Consider the following 16,659-nt stretch of genomic DNA (forward strand, 5'->3'; position numbering starts at 1 on the left):
TCAAGTATTTGGAGATGATTGCATTCCCCTATAGCTGCCAGCTAACAAATATTTAACAATTTTATTCTTTCCTTCTAAATTCCCCAAAGGTTGCTCTTATCTGAATTCCCTCCAGTTGTCAACAAAGGCCAAGTAATGAGATGTTCTGACAGCACCCGGCATGGTGGGGCTGAGTGGAAAGGAGCTCTTACCCCTGCTTCTAGGATAGGACACCACTGCCTATGCAGTTTAGCAACACACAAGACACTTTTGTTGCTTCACAGACTCAGGATTAATTTACTATTAATGATCACATCTTACATTTCTCTTGCCCTGAAGTTTATCTGTTTACATCTTCCCAGGATGATTCATCTGGCTAATCTTTTACAGCCTTTGGCTTACTTCTGACTCCTATTACTGATTAAACAAAATGATGCACATCCTTTACATAAAGTTGGACACTAGGAATTCAGAAACTTCCCAGAAGACAGTGGGACAGGCACTCTAAGAGGTGTAAGAGGTGTGCTGTCCTCTTTGCCAAGCTAAAGAACCAAGGGCTATCAGCAGCATCAATATTCACATGGAAAAATGTGTTATGTCAAACTACCCTGCTTGGCCTTCCAAATTATGCTGCAGGTGACAGCACTGAAATCATAATCACAGAATGGTTCATGTTGGTACATACTTCTAAAGGTTATCTAGTCTAACTTCCCTGCATTCAGCAGGGACATCTTCAACTAGATTACATTGCTCAGAGCCCCAACTTGACATGGAATGGTTTCAGGGATGGGGCACCCACCACCTTGTGTGGGCAGCCTGTTCTAACACAATCATTGTAAATATATCTTCTTTATGTCTAATCTAAATCTCCTCTCTTAAGTTTAAAACCATCACCCCTCATCCTGTAGCAACAGGCCCTGCTAAAACGTTTGTCTCCATCTTTCCTATAAGCTCCTTTACTGAAAGGTATAAGGTCCTGATGGCAAGGTCTCCTGATGGAGATTATTTTCAAGGAGCACTCATCTTACTTGCATTGGAAAACTGGGGTATTTACCCCTACACTGCAGGTATTTGTGAGGTTAGGACATTTGAGATGCATTATTAGTACCAAAACAAGACAAAGCAAAGAGATGATAATCCTCTGACTTCCACATGTTTAACTAACACTCCCAAATTTTCTATTGCACTGTCTTGGTATAAAATGCATACATGTCAGAGAAAAATCAGCTGTTCATTTCCATTTTCCATAAAGGTAAGTCAGCCTGTGCCTGGTCAGTCAGGCTTGTGAGAAGTCATTACAAAAATCAGATTATCTCCATGCCATGCAATAGAGTAAGTATAAAGTGGTTTTGCAAATCACATTATTAAAAGAGCCCCAAACATTCACATGATTTCAAATATTTCTGGGATACTTATCTGCAAAGTCAGCTGGGTGTAAAGGTAATTTCTATGCTCAGGCAGAATATGCTTTACAGTTTTATGGCTGCATTAATTGAACAGAGGTATTAGCCAATCTTCTTTCTAATCACCAATGTGAGGCCAAAGTAATTCCCAGCATTTTCACAGAAAAAGAATAAGAAAACCATATAGATATGAGGCTGACTGGTCACAGGCAGGAAAACCTACACAGTACTGGTTTTTTGTCATTTTCCCCCACCCCCAAGAGTGCAGAAAAGGAACTGGGGCACCAGGCACTAGGAAAAAGCATGGCAGGACTAGAGACAGTTCTGGTCCCTATCCATGTGCGTGCTCAGTGGGAATTTGTCAGAATTTCTTTCAGCTGAGCTGAATTTGCCCTTGTCAGTCTGCACTGAAATCCTCTTGGTGAAGGAGCACACTGTTTCTGCCTGTGTGACCCAGTTATGGCCCCAGGGTCTAAGAACCACAGAAGGTCCATCATGGGCAGTGGAAGCCACAGGCAAGCATGACTGTGTGTTGGAACATTCCATACAGGAGATGATGAGTCCACAATGATGCAAATAAAAGACTGACATACATCACAATGTGCAACAATTTCAAAAGCTTGCAATGAAAAGCCAGATGGAAGGGCCAGCCAGATGGACAAAGAGACAAAGTAATGCCCACATCCTCTAAGGAGGGCCTCTCCCACTTGCTTTCAATGTTACCCCTGCACCCTCAACAGGTTCTTCCCCATGGGCCAACTTCTCAGGTTCACTGAACCTTCAACAGGTTCTTCCCCCTGTGCCAAGGTCTCAGGTTCACTGCAGCAAGGGCTGGGGAGCCAGAACATTGCAGAGGCACTGGATCACAGGACGACAGGATGTTATAGACCGGAAGAGACCTCTAAAGATTGTCAAGTCCAACCACCCTGCCAGAGCAGGACCACAGAATCTAGCACAGGTCACACAGAAATGTATCCAGATGGGTCTTGAAAGTCTCCAGAGAAGGAGACTCCACAACCTCTCTGGGCAGTCTGCTCCAGGGCTCTGTGACCTCTGGCCTCTAACAGTGGCCTTGTCCTAGCAGCACACTGCCTTGCAACAAAGAAATGCTGAGCAGGTGTGAAGAGGACAGATGGTGCACTGAGAGATGATTATTCGACTTGGCAGCCCTGCCCTCTAAAATTCACCCCACAGCAATGCTGGAGATCCAGCTGCTGTCTGCTCTTCTGTGGCCAGACCACCTCCAACAGCTGCCATTTAATGTGACCTAAAAAAGAACCCCCAAACCCCATGAATCAAACAAGAGTACCAACTCTGCAGTATTTCTAAAATATTTTCATTTTGCCAAGCTTACTGCACAGCTGGTTAGCACCTATGTTTAGCTTCTCCATGTGCCCTTCCTTTAAGAACAAATCCGTGTTGATGCTTTACTACAGTGCAGAAATTCCCTGGAGAGCTTCACCACCATTCTCCACACAAGTGCAAGGTGCTTCACTTTGGTATCTGCCAGTTTCCATCCTGATGGTTCAGTAACCTGGAGCCTAACATAGTGCATTATTGAGTACTTTGACTTTGCTTCACTGTACCAGCAGCCATAGTCATTCCCAAATCCTCCTCTCATAGATTTTATTTATTTTTTTTTTTTACTGGTAAACACTGAAATGATGAGAGGCTCTTGTAAATAAAACAACTGGATCAAAACTTGTGGCACAGGAGAAAAATTGGGTTAGAGGTGGTTAAATAAACAAACCAAAAAAAGCATTAAAAAAAAGGTATTGTCTTCTACCTGGAAAAGCAGTGGGGTCAAACCCAGATTTCCATATGCCAAAGAGAAAACAACGAAACTGCTTCTGCAAAGAAGGCCCGAGGGGAGCTTTTTAACACTTTGCTAGGAGTAAAAGCCTCAGGGCAAGCTCACCTTCGCATTTCCCCTCAGTTCTCCGTGGCAAACGCAAATACTCCAGAAAGCACGGACAACCGGAGGGCGGTCGGGAGCAGCGCTCCCCGGGGAAGCGGGCAGAGAAGGAGTGGCGAACCGCGCTCGGACAGCGCCTTCCCAGGGGCCACGGTGAACCGGCGGCCTCCCCAGCCCCTCCCTGCCTCTGGCTCCGCGGAGAAGCGGCGGACTCACCTGCGGGGAGGCAGCGGCGGGCCGCTCACAGCTCCCGGCACGCACCCCAGGGCTGCCGTGGCGGCGGGCGGCGGCGCGGGGGGTTGTTGCCCGCTGAGCCCCGCAGCTGCCGGAGGAGCAGGCAGAGCAGCAGCAGCAACAGCAGCAGCAGCAGGAGGAATAGTGCCAGGTACAGGAGCAGGTTGAGCTCCCACTCCATGCTGAGCACAGCACAGCTCGGCTCCCCCGCGGACCGCCCGGTGCAGATGCCGCCGCTCCGCTCGCTACCCGGAGCCTCCTCCTCTGCGGCAGGGCGGCCGGCGGGCGGAGAGGGGCACCGGGTGGAGGGGCTGCGGTCGAGCACCCCCGGAGCCAGTCCTGCCTTCAGCCCCCGCCTATGCCGCAGCTCCCTGTCCCGGCGGCACCGGGGCGGTGGGTGCAGAGGGCACGGCGGCTCTTCGGGGCTCGTGGCCCTTCCTTGGGCATAGGTCCCCCGTTACAGCAGCAATGCCCTGAGACCACCTGTCGCCACCAACAGAAGTTCACTGGGGTGACTCGCTTCAGAACGCAGTGTCCCATCCAAAATGAAATACCCACGAAGCAGTACCCGCAGGTAGCGTCCAGTCTTCCCTACCTCCCCACCCCACGTTTCACACGCGTCCTTCAGCCCTGAACTTCATCGCTATCAGGGAGTGTCTTTTTCCTTGAAGACATTTAAGAACCGTCCATTTGGCCAGGAGTGAAAACACTTGTGAGATATTCCACGGAATTAGAAAAGTTACTCTGATTTTTGGCCACTTGACTCAATGATAATAATAGTGATGGACCTGCCACGCCTTCTGCTTTGAAGGTGATGAGAAAACGTACTTTAAAAGGACCAGGTGCCCTTTGTTCTGCCCTGTTGTTAACATTTGGCTGTTGGTCAGGTAACAGAGCCACTGCCGTAACAGTGAAGGGACATACGAGGGTTAGAACTGACTCAGTAGCTCCCACAGCCACTTCCAGAAATGTTCTGCTCAGGGCAGAAGCCTCCAGACCCAAATGAAGTTACTGATGAGCACAATAATCACAGTCGTGGCTCGCTGGCTCTCTGGAGACAGTGGCACCAATCAAGAAAAAAATCAGACATACCGCACATTCACAAACTACTGCATCTAACCTCCCTCTACTTCTCCCTGCACCCCTCGAGTCACAGGTGCAGAGGCAGTAAAGAGGATGGAGGAAGGTCAGCTTACAACTATCCTCAGGGAGAACTCTACTTGCACTCTTTGGGTACCATCTGCCCACATGATTTATGTCAGCTCAAATCACATGCCCAAAACCTCCACAGATTTATAAGCATCATAACCAGAATTTCATAGAGCGAATATAAGCACTGCTGTAGATACTGCAAATTTTGTCATGGCTATAGAAAGTGTGTGACTTTCTGGAGAAATACATTCAAAAATACATAAATCCTGCTTTATAAAGCCTCCCAGCATCACAGTAAGTTTGAGCTAATGAGATAACTACGTATTGAGTTACCATTTCACACCAAATCTTCTATTCGTATTGCATCTCTAAGAATAATACTTCATAAGAATGCTCAATAAACAAATTGAAGCACTTTGGGAAAATGACCATTCACCTTTTCTTGAAGTGGCAGAAGCTCATTCTGCCAATAATACTGTAAAATACAATAATACTGTAAAAAACATTATCTGGCAGAAGGAGGAGAGGTCCCTTCCAACCCTAACATTCTGTGATTGTGATTGTCCAATGCTCACACATGCCAGCACTGTAATCACTCAGGCACAATAATAAGCACTTTTGCTGGTATTTTTAGTGAGGAATTGAAGTGCTCAAAACACAGGTTTCTTATCAGCATTGATTCATGAGGAATTGAGAACTGGCATCTTTGGCAAATAATGCATGATTAACACTTGCATTTCGTATGCACAGAATATCCACCAGGAACTCCATGAGGGACTGCCTGCTCTTGTACAAGAGACACTGGTGATCCAATGCCTTCTGAGTGCATCTTGTGCACAATAGCAGGCACTTCTAAATCATGCTTTTAATCTTTAACAGTGACTGCTTTATGATGTAATTGTAAACATGAAATTGTATTTATTATCAGCTGATTGGTTTAGGGTTGTTTGTGGGGTTTATGACCCAAACAGAAATCTGAAATTTGTTAAAGCTGTATGGAAGGGAAATAGTTAATCCTCTTTTACTATTGAAATGTTTTGCTTAATCCTGTAACCAAACAATGCAGGCTGTTTCTTATTGTAAAACATGCAACCTAAACAAGCAGGAATGCTGGAATTCTTCACCAATCCTTCCTCCTCATATAAAAAAGCAGTCAGGCTCTACAGAACAAGGACAACAAAATCACTCAGAAACAGTTTATACATAAAATTTCTACAACGTCTCTCCTGATTGAAAAAGATACATTTTAGTATCAAGAGTCATTAGTCTCAAAAGAGACTGTAGGTACAAAAAGACTTGCCTGGAGAAGATGATGACTTTCAGTGTTTCAAGTAACCAGGCAGTGCAGATTAATTTCTGGTTCATAATAGATACTGGAAAGCTGAATAAGCAGAAGAAATAATTGAAAAGAACTATTCTGATTTAATGGTTTAACTCAATCATTTATTATTCATCCTGCTTATCCCAGGGCTGATACCACCCTTCCTGTAATAGCATCAAGACATGCTGTCCTAATATGGTTACAGCTGGCCATACTGTCTGTGCACAGTCAGATTTTCCTCACACATTTGTAACCAAACATATGGATTTATTCACTCATCCCTCTGAGTCACAATGGTGCTTTGGAGAATCTGGGAATGGAGATGATACTAGTTTGTAAGAGCTGCAAAGCTGGGCAGACACAATTAATAGGCAGCAGGAATCCAGATCTGAGTTATATGATACTTCCACCAGCACACCAGCAGCAGCAAACTAATAGAACTATAGATGTGAGAAGATCAGCACAATGCTCAGATGAGTTATTCAAAACAATCTAGGTTTCAAAAGAGAGAATTACCACACCCCACACCTCCCATGTCATTAAATGTGCTGTCATCTCCTACCGATCAGAGGAGACCAATCAGCTTTTCAGTACTCTGGATTTCCTCCATGTTGCAAGAGTGGGATGAGATTACACATCTGTGGTATCAGTAAACAATTTCTTACTTTTGAAGAAAATTTAAAGATGTTTCTAAAAGGTCTGAAAATCTTAACACTAAATTTTTGATCCAGACATTCATTTGTTATGTTCAAAGCCTGTAACAATTTTGACTTAACATGACACTTAGCAGCTGTCGTCACTTGACGCAGTAAGAATCTTGAACGCAGTTTGTCTGGAGACAGGATTGCAGGATGTGGAGAGAGCAGACCTCTTAGTATCCATCTGTTGCACTGAGGCTTCAAGCTGCAGATGAATGAAGTGCACTCAGGGTGGCAGGACAGCACTTCAGCTATTTCAGAAAGGCTACAGAGTGAAATTTGCAGCAGCAGCAGCAAAAAGAAAAAAAAAGAAGGGGTGCAATTTCTTTTCCTCTGCCTTTGTTGCTTCTCGAGAATCCAGCCTTGCAAATACTTCCCACTTTCCCAAAAGAATTGCTGAGAGCTGGGAAGTGCCGAAGGATCCCAACTTTTGGCAGGACCCTGGTGCTAAAAGCTTTTCATGAGAAAGAAAACTTCTTTCACTTAAAACCCAGGAGAAGATGTGAAGGCTACGTATGGGTGGAAACAGCAAGAATATTTTGGGGTTTGCTCTGAAATCTGTCTTATGAAAGACAATCAAACATTCAGTGAGTAAATGAAGCAGAAGTAATTATCAACTTGTTTAAGCTGGTATTTGTATGATTTGATGACAGTTCCAGGTGTCTTTTTTTTTTTTTAATATAAATTACTGTAGCATATATATTAGGCCACTACTTCCCTAAATTTTAGCCGTGTAAGCTGTGACATGGTCCTTCTATTAAGAAGTGACAAATGTGCTTTATGTCTGTGCTTTGATAAAGAGCTTGTGTAAGTCCTTCTCTGGATCAAGGCCAGAATTCTCTGCACCTCACTGCACAGAGCTGTACCCAAGCTGTACTCTTTATGTCTTCTGCCAGCTCCACTGCTTGCAGGGAAAGCCTATCCTGCCACCTATGTGGCACTGTGTCTGCTTCAAAACCTCAGAGCCCCACTTAAAAACAAATTATAAATTATATTATTACACCCCCACAGAGCCTTTCATAGAAGCTAAAACACTATATAGATCACATTGTGTATGTGTGTGTAATGTGTATAGCAGTGGCACTGGAGAGCAGGACTTGGAGGTGCCCAGCAAAGACACGTGGCAGTTAAGGCTCCCAAGGAAAAAGAAGATCAATTCTTATTTATTTTTATTGGGCCATAAAAGGTGGTTGCTAGAAGCTTGCTGTCAAGATGCTAAGATTCTGAGGCAGTTTGGTTTCTTTCTTCTGTCCTCAAATGTGATTTTCCCTCATGCCTCCGTTGGGTAAGATAATCCGATTCAAGAATTTCAGTCTACAGAGCATTCGTCTTGAAGAAATGCCTCTGTGTGGGCACAATAGATCATTAGGCTCTTCTTTCTGGCAGTTCCTGCTCTAGCCTAAGTGCATCTGATTTATTCACTCATTTATTCACTCTTGAGTGTAAAACACTCATTCCTTTTCTCTCTGGTTTTGAATACACAGAGTATTTCTATTACTAAATTCCAATTGTAACTGCCTTCGACTGTACAGAAATGCAGCAATTGCTCAACTTCTATTTCATTAACCTCTTCTATTGACCTTATTTTCCATGTAGCCTGTTTCAGATTTCCAGTGCTGTGCTTTTATGCCTCCATAATTTGTCCATGAAATTCTTTACCTTTCCCAGCACATGCGCACCACAAAATCTGCAAAGCAGACTTTGTGCGAAGAAGATGGCATGAATCAAAAAGAGAGATGATTTCCAGTGCCCCTCCACCCTGGTTCCCTGAAATCACCCCCAGCTCCTCCTGAAGTTCACCATCAACTACTCTGTGGTCTAATCTTGGTCAGGACCAGCATCAGAAGCAAAAATCCACCATACCTGCCTCCCCAGCAATATTATTAGGTATTATTATTAGAAATGACAGAACATGTATCAGTACAAGCAAACCTAATGCAGATGGCAACACTCTTTAACGTTCTGGTTTAGTGTCAAAAATGTCACTCCTTTGAAAATACGATTTTCATCAAAGCTGTTACGAACTCCTTTTGGAAAAAACAAACAAAACAAAACAAAACAAAACAAAACAAAAAGGTATTGCTGTGCTTTCCTAAGCAACAAGATTGCAACTCCTCACCAGCCCAAATACTCAGTTCTTCACCTCTGTCAAGAGACGTGACAACAGAGCTCTTTGCCACCAGCCTAAAAGATTGAGGGAGGTGACAGCTCACCACAAGAGCCAGGACAGGAATTTTTCCCACTGTAGCCCCAAGCACAAATGTCACCATATGTCCAAGGTAACATTTTTGTAATTGAGGAAGAGTAACGTCATTCAGAAAGCTCCTACAAACAATACAAATCCTTCCAAGGCTCTTGATAATAACCAAAGTTTCAGAATGTAACTCCAAGCCTTCACTAATTTTCTCTGAACTGAAACAAAAAGCAAAACTAGACAGAATTTTTACCTAAAGGCTGCCAGTTAAACTCTAAGGAAAATACCCAATCAACCACATTAATACAACGAAGGAAACCTTACATCAAATGTTATATCCACGGATAAAGAAATTGAGTTGCAAGCGTTACATCACTTTGTTCCTTATTGTCCCTTCACAGGTAATGCCAGTTGGAAAAACTATTTGCTTATTCTTGTACCTACAGAAGAGGATCTTTTGGTAAACTCATGAATATTCTTTTACACTACTAGTGATGATAATTCACATAGCCCAATCTGAAAATATAAAACCAGCATGGAAGAATCAGATAGCACTTGCCCTCACTTGGCAGACTTGGAAATTTCTGAGACCTGACTCACTTTTTAGTTTGCACTAGGACTTGTGTGTTAACAGGGTTTAGAAATACAGTGTAACTGAGATATTTGAACAGGTATTAGCCCGGGGTTTAAAAACGGTGGGAAGATACAGTAATTGATTTTCTCACTTCAGATCAAACTAACCCTAAAAGCCCCTAGCAAAGGCTTTTTTACTCACAAGCAACACTGGAACTGGAACGGGTGTCTTCAGACAACTCTGAAAACAGCAGGAAAGGATTTTCCTCTGGCAAATGTGAAGCTTTTGCTGCATTTTTGCCTACAGTTTTGCTCCCTCTACCAGCCTGGTGTTCTCTAGGGGCGGCAGGAGCATGCACGTTTTGAACACCCGGCGCTACAAGAGCCTTAACCACTGGAAATGTCTGCAACGCCGTTTAGTTGTTGTTGTTCCGGGGGGCTTCCGTAACGACCATCCCTTTGGCACAAGACCACAGGGCCTCCGTCCCTTCGGCTGCCGAAGAAAGCCAAGGTGGAGCAGCTACTGCAGCAGCCCCATCCTTAAGCGGCATCTGCACTGGTGGTGGAGGCCCCTGTATTCATTTAACGGGTGGTAACGGACAATGGCGGTCGGAAGCACCTCACCGGGAGCAACCACGACTGACGGCCGAGCAGACCCAAACCTCCGCCCGCCCTGAGGCCAGCCGCCCAGCCCTGAGGTAACCGCGCGTGGGCGGGACTGGCGGCGCGAGCCCGGTGCCCGCGCACTACCGCGCGCGATTGTCGCGCGGCGATGACGCTATCGCGGCGCGCGGCGGCTTGCAGCAGCGCGCGGACTCCCGCCGCCGATCCGCCATGAAGGCGACGCCGCTCTCGAATTGCGAGCGGAGATTCCTTCTGCGCGCTATCGAGGAGAGGAAGGTGCGGGGCCGGACTCCCCTTCCCCGTCCCCTTCTGTACGCTGGAGCCGGGGGTTATCGAGGCTCTCCCCTGCCGCCGCTCGGCGGTAGGCCAGAGCGGCCCCCCTCCGCCGCCCCGGCCCGGTAATGGCGCATTAACTCGTGTGTATCCCGCAGCGCTTGGACGGGCGGCAGTGCTATGACTACCGGAACGTCCGCATCTCCTTCGGCGTCGACTACGGCTGCTGCATCGTGGAGCTGGGGAAGACCAGGTGGATGTGGAGAGGGCGGGGGATCGGCTTTAAAGCCTTAAGCTTCCAAATCTGCAGAAGCCAGCAGAGTGCATGGCGGGGGCTGTTGGGGGACTGAAAGCCGCAGAGATCAAAGTGAACAGTTTTTAAGGACAGGTGTCTAAAAGTCATAGCAATTAAGGGATAGGGACATAGACAAGGGGGAGGAAGTGGGAAGGCACAGGATTTCTGTGTTGGTGGTGGGTTGTAAATACGAAATTATTATAATATGAAATCTCGTCGGGAGTATTGTGTCCAACTCTGGGGTTCTCGGCATAAGGCACGGACCTGTTGGAGTGGGCCTAGAGGAAGCCACAGTAATGATCAGAGGACTGGAACCCCTCTTTCAGGACCGACTGAGAGAGTCGGGCTTGTTTAGTTTGGAGATAAGAAAGCTTCAGCGAGACCTTATTGTGGCTTTTCAGTAGTTAAAGGGGTCCTATAAGAAATAAGTGGACAGGTTTTTTAGCAGAGCCTGTTGTGGCAGGACAAGGGGCAATGTTTTTAAAATAAAAGAGGGAAGAATTAGATATAGGAAAGATTTTTACTTTTCAGTGAGTGTGATGAAACACTAGCATGGGTTGCCCAGAGAGGTGGTAGATGCCCCATTTCTGGAACCATTCCAGGTCAGGTTGAATGGCACTCTGATCAACCTGATCTGGTTGAAGATGTCTCTGCTGACTGCAGGGTGGTTGGACTAGATGATTTTTAAAGGGCCCTTCCAACCCAGTGATTTTTCATCCCTGTATTCACTGCCGTCACATTGTATTATGTGTGTTTCCACAAATCAAAGAGCCCTTTTAGTTTGTGGAAAAGTGGAATAGGTGCACTTACACAAACAGTTATAGATTCTCTTGTATTTGAAACATATTCTTAATCTTAAAAAACAGGAGACTGTTCAAATGTCTACATTTTGTTCTCTCAGTTGTTGATTAGAGGCATTGAATGAAAAGCTGTCAGGAGTGAGAAGTAAAGCTAAAAGCCTAAAAGCATGCTTTTTTCCAAGTATGTATGTTTCTAGGGGTAGGAGTTTTGGTTTTTTCCCCTGATAAATTCACTGACTTTGGTTTATTTGGCCTTTCAGGGTTCTTGCACAAGTGTCATGTGAACTTGTTCCCCCCAAGCCAAACAGGCCTACAGAAGGTATCCTTTTCTTCAATCTGGAGCTCTCACCAATGGCTGCACCTGGGTTTGAGCCTGGAAGGTAGGTCGCTTTCTTAAAAAGGCTAAACACAGATGGTGTAAGAGCCACTGTTTTGATACCTGTAAGCATAGAGGCATCATCCTAGTCACTTGGGGTTAATTTTGTTTTAACAGGCAAACTGAATTACTGGTGAAAGTGAACAGACTAATAGAGCGATGCCTGAGAAACTCCAAATGTATAGATACAGAGTCTCTCTGTGTTGTTGCTGGTGAAAAGGTATGAAAACCTGCTGATTTCAAGTGGGTTTAAACTAAATGATACCTGTGGTCTGGTTTTAAGATGGTCTCTGTCTTGTTTTAGAAACTAGAAGCTCCAATTGTAGGTTGTGGTAAGGATTTGACTTTATGGATATTTTTAACTTGCATATCTCTATAGGCTTTCTGAAGTAGCTGGGACCCTTCACATTCAAATATTTCTTTGCAGAATAAAGTTGAAATTGTACTTTTGTGTTACATAAGTTGTCACAATTAAATCTAGTGCACCAGGTATCATAGACCATACAGAGCTCCTTCACCTGGTGAAGCCAAGAGCTGAAAAATGCATTCTGGTTCTTTTTTTTATTTTTATGGTTCAAAAAATGAACATTAGTTTGAAAAACCAAAGCTTCTGTAGGATCACACCACCATTTACCATGCAGTTTTCTGTCCTTTTTCTCAGGTTTGGCAAATTCGCCTGGACCTGCACCTGCTAAATCACGACGGCAACATTATCGACGCTGCCAGCATAGCAGGGATCGTGGCGCTCTGCCACTTCCGCAGGCCCGACGTGTCTGTGCAGGGAGAGGAGGTGACTGTGGTAAGTTCTACCAGGTCATATTAAATGTGGCCTCGCAGGTGGCTGGGTCTGTCTGTCCACAAGGGAGAAATGGATGTTGGTGTGACCAGATAAACTCCAAAACACTGAAGTTTTAGGATAGGTGTGTTGCTGTTGCTACTCAAAACCTGAAAGGACAGCTTGGAAGCCTGCTGAATACTGAACTTTATCACTCTCAGTTTATGGAAATACTAATTGTACAGGTTAAGTATTTGACAGTGCTTTGACCATATCAAATACAAGGCTGATGAATTTAATGCATTTACCTGTATACGTAGTAACTAAGAATTGCACAAGAGTGAAAAAAAAAATATATTTTTTTTAAAAGGCATCTAGATGACTAAACATCTGTTAGCTTCTTTGTCTTTGGTTAAAATCAAATATTTCATAATTAATTGTCTTCTGGGCCAACTCTTTTCAAAGTACACGCCTGAGGAACGTGATCCTGTCCCCCTGAGTATCCACCACATGCCTATTTGTGTCAGCTTTGCCTTCTTCCAGCAAGGGTAAGATTTTAAGTACTTTTGACAAGAACAGCTTATTGTCAGTTCTGCAGAGAAGATTTCAAACATAGAGGGGTCCTAAAGATATTTATATAGACAGCTGGTTTTGGTAAAACATCTTACCTGCAGTGAGAGGCCGGGGGGAGGCATTTGTGTATCCTGCAGTGTGACTAACCGGCTTTCCATAGAGAATATAGAAAACTTTCTGGGGGCAGTGTGCCTGTAATAACTTAATACATAAGCCAATGCCTCAACTTAGTTGTTTTAAGAGTAGTAACTCGCCCCAGGCTTTTAACTGTTGCCTTGTATTTAAAAAATCTGGATTCTAGGACCTATTTATTGGTGGATCCAAGTGAACGTGAGGAACGCGTCATGGATGGCGTCCTTGTAATTGCCATGAACAAACATCAGGAAATTTGTACCATCCAGTCCAGTGGAGGGATCATGCTAGTAAAGGATCAGGTAAATTTTTGCCTTGATCAGTTTCTCTCATTTAAACCAATTTCCTGTGCTGTAATTTTGATATTGAGGTATCCTTGACATTGAGAAGCTAAGAAATCAATTACCTCTCTGATTTAATTGGGAAAGATTACATATTTTTAGTCCTAGTGGAAGAGCAAAATGACATTGAAGAAGAGACGTAGAAAAGGTAGATTGCTTGATCAGATACTTTTCCCCCTGTGATTTGGCTGAGGGTGTCTCTGAATTAATTCAGACTGCACTCTATAGGTAGAGGCTGTCATATTAACACTGTGTGGCCAATCCCTCATACTATGATGCTATGTTTCAACTCTTCCAACCTTAGTGATACTGAATACTGGTACTGAATACTGAACTCTTTGTGACTCCTATGACGTTCTTTGTCTTAGTTAAAAACACCTTGCTTTCAAGATTATAAACTGTTGTTGTCTGTATAACAAACAGGTTCTGAGGTGCAGTAAAATAACAGCTGTGAAGGTTGCAGAAATGACAGAGCTAATTCAAAAAGCTTTGGACAATGACCAGAAAGCTAGGTGAGTTTTAGGGAGGAAGCAGAATGGGGATTTTTAAGAAACTTACTGAAAAGTACTCTCAACTTGTAGTTTGATAAACAAATTGTTTTCACTTTGAAAAGAGGAAGCATTTTTAAGTGTGAAACATCCTGAAATTATCTTTGTCACTGGCTGACTAGGAAAGAAGGTGGGAAGTTTGGCTTTGCAGAATCTATCCCAAATCAAAAGATCACCGCCTTCAAAAGGGAGAGTGCTGCTGTTGATACTAACAACGTGGACAAACAAGCAGAAGAGATCATCACTAAGGCTGACCCTCCTTCAGAAGTGTATCTTTTCTGTTGGGTTATTCAGGCTTCCCATACCCTGCATTATCAGTGCCAGAAGATAAACACACCCTCAAGATTCCTGACAGCTTAGGCCGCCTTATGGCCTTGAGAAGAATCATCAACACCATTCTACTTTTGGTTCTAATTGCCTTTAGGTAGCTTAATTCCTAGCATAAAGTGCAAAACTGAGGTCTGAAGTGGCTGATACAGAAACTGGGAAAGTAGTCTCTCTTCGTTCCCCTTTAATGACGTTCTCTGGGGAAGAAAAAACATAGCTTAAAAAATGGGTTTGCTCTCATAATAAAATGTTCACAGTAAACACCAAGATTTTTCTTAACAACTTCAGTTTTACCCAACCAATATTGCACACTCCTGGGACAGCCCAAATTGGGGAAGGAATAGAGAACTCCTGGGGAGATCTTGAAGAATCTGAGAAGGAAGAAGCAGGGGAAGAGGAAGATGAAAGTGAGGCTGCAGCTTTTGAAGGTCAGAAAATGGAAACTGAGGAAACAAGTACAGTGGAAGAAACAAGTACAAAGAAGGAAACTAAGGGTAGGTATTTATTGTGATACCATATGCTTATCATACCACTTTTAACAGAAGTAAATGTGTGAGAGAGAGCCTTAGCAGTAAGAACCATCATAGTCACTTTCTACTTGAGTTACACCCATTTCCTATTTTCACCTGAGCACTTCCATTTTCTTCAAAAAACCTGATTCTGTAGTATCTGGAGGGCTCCCAGTTAAGCAGTAGTTATGCCAAATGTTTCTCTAAAAATGCTATGGTATTAGTTGCAGAAATTGTACAAAACTGATTACCACTCTATGGTTCATTTCAGATGAAACTATTGTGCTGTCTGACAGTGAAGAGGAAGACGTCGTCATTCTGACACCACAGGAACCACCAAAGAGAACAAGGTAACATCACTTGAAATTAGGGAAAGGAATAGATAAGGCACATATGGAAGCACAGGATTTTGGCAAGGCCAAGAAGGAAGGGGCTTGTATCATCAAAGGGAACTACATAGCTGAAAACAAGGAAGTTTAAATCTGGGCTAGTGTGCCTAGTCCTAGGATGCCAGTTACCCTGGCTGACCTGCAGCTATCTGAAACCATTACAGATACTTGGCTCATTTTCATCATTCGAAAGGGAGCTATAGGGGAAAAATGGATTTGATTCAGCTGCTTTTTAGATATGGTGCATGATACCCTATAGCTGATCTTAAATTGAGATTCATTGCTGCACCACTGCACTAGCTCTGCAAACCCTTGTGCATTGAATACTTTTCTAGAACTAAGTTTGAACTCTGCTGAGGCTGGTGGCTGCTTGGGCTGGTATGGATGACCCATCTCTGTTCTTGTGAAATAAGCCCATTCAGTACCATTTCTTTGATACAAATGTTGTTTGCTCACAGAACCCAGACCAGCTTGAAACAAGAAAATACAAGTAAGAAAACTTTTAACAAAAGGAGAAGAAAGAAGAAAGCTGCTTACTAAAGCCATCATCCCTCCTTCAGAAATGCTGTACAAAACCTAATTTGGTCAAGCATTACTGAACTTATTTTTGTATATAATTTTATTTCTTCCCACCTCCTATCTGGTCCTGCTTTTATGTATATTTTATGAAGCTACTGTGCACAGCTTTAAATAAAAACATCTGGCATGTAAGTGATTCCCTGGTTAGCATCCAGCTGCAGCAGAAGCTCACTAGGTCAGTTTGAACTGACTCAAGTTCTGCAAGTGCTCCAACTGTGGAAGGAAGCTGCAATTCTAAGACAAGAGCCTCTGCCACGAGGGCTTTAGAGTCAGAGTTCGGGTGGTAAAAGGAATTACAGCTCAAGCTTCTTCTGATTAAGGTTACTATTGCCACATCTTGCAGCATTTTTCACAAGGGAAAAGCAGATGCTGTTCCCCTGTGATTACATCTGTCTTTCAGGGAAGCTGCTTTGTACAAAAATAAACAGAAAGGCTGGTACTTGCAGCAAGAGGGGAGAACTCCCACAAAGCTTTCAGAGAGAAGCAACTCAAACCAGCAATGGAGTTTCTTAAAAAAGTTTAATTCAATACTACATGCAACAGACAACACTGCTTCTTGAACTATAGTGAAAGGTGTTTCCAAATTCAGAATTGGGCAAAACAGAGACAAAGTAGCAGACCGAGCTGTTTTGTTCACAAACAAAGTTGA

General features: G+C 43.8%; 1 protein-coding gene across 1 annotated transcript; it reads left to right on the forward strand.

Annotated features, from left to right (window-relative positions):
* Window positions 1–10,273: 10,273 nt before the first annotated feature.
* On the forward strand, window positions 10,274–16,194 carry EXOSC9 (exosome component 9). Its single transcript, XM_054172753.1, has 12 exons — window positions 10,274–10,369; window positions 10,525–10,619; window positions 11,722–11,841; window positions 11,955–12,057; window positions 12,499–12,636; window positions 13,078–13,160; window positions 13,487–13,619; window positions 14,082–14,170; window positions 14,329–14,475; window positions 14,822–15,027; window positions 15,314–15,392; window positions 15,890–16,194. The coding sequence occupies exons 1-12, from the start codon at window positions 10,304–10,306 to the stop codon at window positions 15,969–15,971; spliced, it is 1,341 nt and encodes a 446-aa protein (XP_054028728.1). The 5' UTR covers window positions 10,274–10,303; the 3' UTR covers window positions 15,972–16,194.
* Window positions 16,195–16,659: the final 465 nt, after the last annotated feature.

The sequence above is a fragment of the Dryobates pubescens genome, chromosome 24 (genome assembly GCF_014839835.1).
Source record: "Dryobates pubescens isolate bDryPub1 chromosome 24, bDryPub1.pri, whole genome shotgun sequence".
NCBI lineage: Eukaryota > Metazoa > Chordata > Aves > Piciformes > Picidae > Dryobates > Dryobates pubescens.

Bases quoted from the DNA above. Each gene is read 5' to 3' on its own strand.
- EXOSC9 (XM_054172753.1), top strand. From the start codon at position 10,304: ATGAAGGCGACGCCGCTCTCGAATTGCGAGCGGAGATTCCTTCTGCGC. The intron at 12,058-12,498 runs GTATGAAAACCT...CCTTTTTCTCAG, and splicing joins GTGTTGTTGCTGGTGAAAAG to GTTTGGCAAATTCGCCTGGA. The intron at 15,028-15,313 runs GTAGGTATTTAT...GGTTCATTTCAG, and splicing joins TACAAAGAAGGAAACTAAGG to ATGAAACTATTGTGCTGTCT.